The following is a 5,186-nucleotide window of genomic DNA, read 5'->3' as shown; positions in this document are numbered from 1 at the left end:
GGCCTACTGGGTGGGCGTGGATGGAGTGGGTGTGGCCTACTGGGTGGGCATGGCCAGCTCTACATCGTTCGTGTCAAGGGTGCCTGTGGGGGCCTGGGCAGGAGTGGGACAGATCTGAGGGTCTCTGGCAGAAGGGGGTGGGACCGGGGCAAGCGCCAAGGCATGGTCCATTTCTTCATTCCTCACAAAGGGTGACACCTCCCCAGCATGAACCCAAGGGGCGGGGCCGACACAGCAGGGGCTGGTTCCTCGCTGTTTCTAGACGGCCTTCTGGAGCTAAGACTGAATGCGTTTCAGCATAGATGGCCACCACAAAATTGTACATTGGCTCCTGGCCGGCCTGGGCCAGGGCCAAGGCAGCGGGAGCCGTTTCCTCACTGTTTCCAGAATGGCTTCGCGGGCCACATGAAACCACTTCACGGGCCGCATCCCGCTCCCGGGCCTTGTGTGACATGTCTGGCCTAAAGTCACCCAGCTGGTTTCAATCCTAAAGTGGCACCTTAACTACTATTCTTGCTTAAATTCTGTTGTGAATATATACTGTTAGCTTTGCCATTGCTGTATCCCTGCTTTTGACCACTCCCTTCTACTTCAACTTATTTTATAAGGCTTAACAGCACTTTAACTACAGAGTCTGAGAGGGTCTTGGTTGGATACAAAGCAACTGGAGGACAGCATCTGATTGATCTATACCAGGGATAGTCAACCTTGGCTCTTTTATGACTCGTGGACTTCAACTCCCAGAATTCCTGAGCCAGCTGTGCTGGCTCAGGAATTCTGGGAGTTGAAGTCCACGAGTCATAAAAGAGCCAAGGTTGACTATCCCTGATCTATACTGATCTGTACCCAAAAACTGAATAGTTTTAAGCTGCAGCTCGGAAGAACGGTTCCTCCATTCCACTGCCCATAGTCAAAACCAAGCCAACAGTTTTCCTGTGTGACTTGGGGCATTTTTTATTTTTTTTTGTAAAGCCCGATTCTCCCTATGGAAATGAAATGGGAATTTGGCAAAAGGAACGCTGAGTCCTTGCTTCTTAACCTTTTCTATTTGATTTGGCCCCGAAAAGACAGAGATAAAAATGAACATTGTTAGAATACTTAAGCTCTCTTGCCAGATGGGAGGGGTGTACTGGGATGCATTTCAAAGGCCCGTTTGAAGTATTCGAGTTTGAACTCTAGAGGGCACTGAAGGACATCAGACAAAACTGATTAATTTGACTGTTAAACAAGAGTACAGTCTGAGTTTGTATATTTTTTTTAAACCCATCCTGGATTACCATGGGGTGTGGCACCCTTAAGAAATCAGCTTGCATTGGCCAGCAGAGGAAAACAGAGACTAGTAAAAGCAGGTCTTTGAGTCTGGGGTTTGTGTATGACAGATTGCTGATGGCAGCAAGATGCAGGCAGCTGAATGCATATTTGATGACAGAGCGCATTCCAGGGAAGAATAGCATACAAGATAAAGATGGGACATGACCCACTGTCTAAGATAAGGGTGCCAGAGGAGCTGTGGAATGTATCGGCCCCTTCTGACATTTTTATAGATTCCTTCAAATCATTCTCTGCACGCATAAAGGGCTGGCTTACAATTTGTGGGGCGTGGGGGGGGGGGGGGGGCCCAGCCTGTGGTTTTCAAACTTTCCCAAATTACACTTTGTGGCATCAGCTTGTTCAGAATTCCTTGGGCAATTCTCTTACTGTTTGACTCATTGATATTAAGACATTTGATAGTTATGGACCAATAAGATTTGGGTATTTGCAAGAGAAGGTGAGGAAATCACCATTCCTATTTGGCTGTGTTGTGTGGGTATTTAGCATTGTGCTGCAGAAGTGCAGAAATTTAAAGACATAACAAATCTATTTATGCATGCGTGCATTCATATTTGGAGCTAAATGTTTTTTGCAAGCTGCTGTGGCTGTTTTTTGACTAGCTGAGGCTGTGACGTTGCATAGAATAAATAGTACAGGATAGGATAGGCCTCAGTGCTCAGATCCGCCCGATGAGAAGCAGAACTGTGCAAAGAAGGTTTGTGTCTGATTTCACACTCTTGTTTTTAAAGTTGATAGTGTTTTCCTGCTTCTGACAATCTGCCTGACTCTTTCCTCTGACTCTTGTGTACATCATTAAAACGAGCTTAAGCATAAACGGCTCTCCAAAATTGCCTTTAAAATCAGGGGCAGAAAAAAATTGGATGGATAATTTCTCTGGACTGTTCCAGGGCAAAGATAAATTCTCTGAGGATTGCTCAAGATATGTCTCCCTCTTTGTGGTGATAGCACAATTTCTGAAAATGCCGTGGGAGGGAGTTCCGGCATGATGTTTTCCCTTGGGATCGAATTGAAGTGTGGGAAGCCAGAATAGCTTTAAATCACCAGAGAGATGATTGTACAATGAAAGACAGGACGTTATACACATGTCCCTTAGCTACTTTTTAGCTAAATCAATGAAAGAATACCATATTGCACCTATGAGAATTTCTTCAAAACTTTCTTTTTAAAGCATTTCCAAATCAAATTATTTTTCATTAGATTTTATGAAAATAGATAGTACAAAAATAGAGGGGATTATCTCTGTTTGGTACTAGATAAAACCATTGTTAGGGAAAAGTGGAGAAAAATCACTCAGTATGTTAGCAACATTTCCAGAATTATAGCTATATATAATAGTATTAGTTACTGAATCAAAAATGGCAATTTTGGTCCAGAAATAGCCAAGGAGTGAAGAAAGAGCTGCTTAAAAGCTTATTTAATCATAACTGTCAGAGATTATCTTCCTTAGCCTTTATCCATTCAATAAGCTCCGTAACACTCTGAACTTGGGATGCCAGGACTTCTGATAAAATTCAGAAGTAAAAGGCAAGCATGTTTCTCTACACCTACACATATCATATCACAAAAGCAGGCTAACTCATCATCTCTTTTGAAGGGCTTCCTTTCAAAGAATGATAGTGTCCCATTTAGACTTAAATAAACTTTAGCCTTCTATCTTTACTGAGCAATTTTAAATCCTATTCATTCCAGTTGTGGAAAAACTATGTATTTTAAAAATTAGTTCTATTACTCTGAAAAATACATCATTTTTTACTTGAAGATCTCTTTGTGCTTAATAAATAGCATGAACTTAATTCAAAATTGATTTGATAATCCAAAACAGGTTTCCTGGTCCTCTAGGAAAGAATCTTCCCCAGGTTGGTCTCTTCACGTGTGTTGTGCTGCAACTTACAGCCTGTGCCAGGTGACCACAAACCTGGAGGGCACCAACTTGGGGAAAGCTGCTGGTTAGAATGACCAAGCTGGGATGGATTTACTAACATCTCTGAGTTAGAATATTTTTATTCCTTTATAGAAGTTTTTACATAAACTGGACTTTAAAGATGTTTTCTAAAATGAAGTTCAATACTGCTAAATTTTCAGGGAACTTTCTAACAGGAAGAATTAATCATTCACCTTTCAACGGTACCCTTTGTTTTAATGTTTGCTTTGCCTCTGGAAATGATGTTCACAGGTCAGTGGAGCTTAGCTATTATTGTGCTTATGCCTTTTCTTTTGTGCTCTTGTTCTTAGGTGTCAGCTGTACCCACTGTCTTAGCCATGAAGAATGGTGATGTGGTGGATAAGTTTGTGGGAATCAAAGATGAAGATCAATTAGAAGCTTTTCTCAAAAAACTCGTTGGACCCTGAACAGCAAGGACAGTTGTGTTCCCTGAGCCAAGGCTTTTTCCATTTGTCCTTTTTTTTAAAAAAAAAAAATGTTTCCTTAGAGGGGAATGGAAGAAATTGCATAGTTGGACTAGCATCTGTTTTTTTTAAAGAGAGTGGATGATGCCTACTTCCTCCTTCTTCTGGGGGAGTGGTCCTAGTTCCTACAGCAGTGGAAAGGCTGATTGCTCTGTGATAGAGAAAGACTGGAGGTTGATGCCTGCTAGCAGATGCCCGATGACAAGAAAGTTTTCCTAATATAGCGGCCTCTTCTTAATGTACTTTCTCATACATATTGGAGACACTTCCCGTTCCTGTCCAATGTAAAACCAATGTGGTTAATTATTGCTGCTTATGGCAGCAGTTGTTCTGCTTCATTTTCTGCAGCTTTCCTCCTTTGTTTAATGGTAGATTAAAATCATTTGAGTTTTTGACGGTAGCCTTAGTGCCTCTCCTGCTGTCATCAATTAAATTGAGAAAAACATTGATTGATTGGAGCCTTTTTATTAGTAGATCTATAATAAAAAATAGCTGTAATTATTCCATTTTCTTTTGGTATAGAATTCCCCTTCTGCAGAAAAATTAAAGTTGTTCAATATAGCTTGAATGGTATGGAGTTGAATAGAGAATATGAATAAGGAAGAGTTTTGTATTGATTAAAAAAAAAAAACTTCACTAGTCCACAGACACAAAGCCTCTTGTGAGAAAAGACTGTCCCTTCTTTTTTACCTAAGCATTTTATCTCCAAACATATTGGGTGAAATCAATGCAGTAAAAGTGCTTTTTTAAAAGAACTAATGAAAGAAAATACTTTTTCATGCCACTTTCCATTTATTTTTGAATTTATTCTCTAGAAATGATAAATCAAGTCAAATGTTTTAATTTCAGGCCAGATGTCCAATTTGTTTAGATTTTGCTATGGATGTTTTACATTTTGATAAATCTGTGGGGGGAAAAACTGCTAGATTGTAACATTAAAGGAATTAGTTAAGCTTCCTTTATTGATTATAAGGAAGCTGAGCAGAAAAAAATCATTTTTTCTTCTTTAACAAATAAAGTAACTGGTAGAAAGTTTATGAAGTGTCCTTGTTCTACACAACCGTATAGTCTTTGCATTTTAAATATTAAGGAAATTAAAAGAAAAAAATCCAGCTGCTTGGTGCATCTAATAAATTCAATTTTATCCTTATTGCTTCGACTTTTAAACCATACGTCAAACTTCAGCTGCTTATGGGTAGAATCTGAACTACCATGGATCTACTGAAAGTGAAATGCTTCAGTTTGTTTCTGTGTCATCTGAGATGGAATTTTTTTACACCCCTTCCATTACTCAGCAATAGAACATGATTAGAAATATTTTAGTATTGGTCATAGAAACATGAGAATGATCAGAGATTGCCTTCACACATTACTATAGAGCAGTGTTTTCAACCATAGCAACATTAAGATATCAAGTCCAGTTCTCAAAATTTTGCAGCCACTATGCT

General features: G+C 39.8%; 1 protein-coding gene across 2 annotated transcripts in view; it reads left to right on the top strand.

Annotated features, from left to right (window-relative positions):
* Positions 1-4,773, top strand: part of TXN2 (thioredoxin 2) — a 50,532-nt gene extending 45,759 nt beyond the window's left edge. For both annotated transcript variants that reach the window (XM_015831847.1, XM_015831855.1), the window contains exon 4: positions 3,565-4,773. In XM_015831847.1, the coding sequence (XP_015687333.1) occupies positions 3,565-3,681 (117 nt within the window). In that variant the 3' untranslated portion in view covers positions 3,682-4,773. The remainder of the gene's footprint in view (positions 1-3,564) is intronic.
* Positions 4,774-5,186: the final 413 nt, after the last annotated feature.

The sequence above is a fragment of the Protobothrops mucrosquamatus genome, unplaced genomic scaffold (assembly GCF_001527695.2).
Source record: "Protobothrops mucrosquamatus isolate PMUCROS unplaced genomic scaffold, P.Mucros_1.0 scaffold_22, whole genome shotgun sequence".
NCBI lineage: Eukaryota > Metazoa > Chordata > Lepidosauria > Squamata > Viperidae > Protobothrops > Protobothrops mucrosquamatus.
The sequence above is the reverse complement of the archived record's forward strand: the minus strand, read 5'-3'. Positions and strand labels throughout refer to the sequence as shown.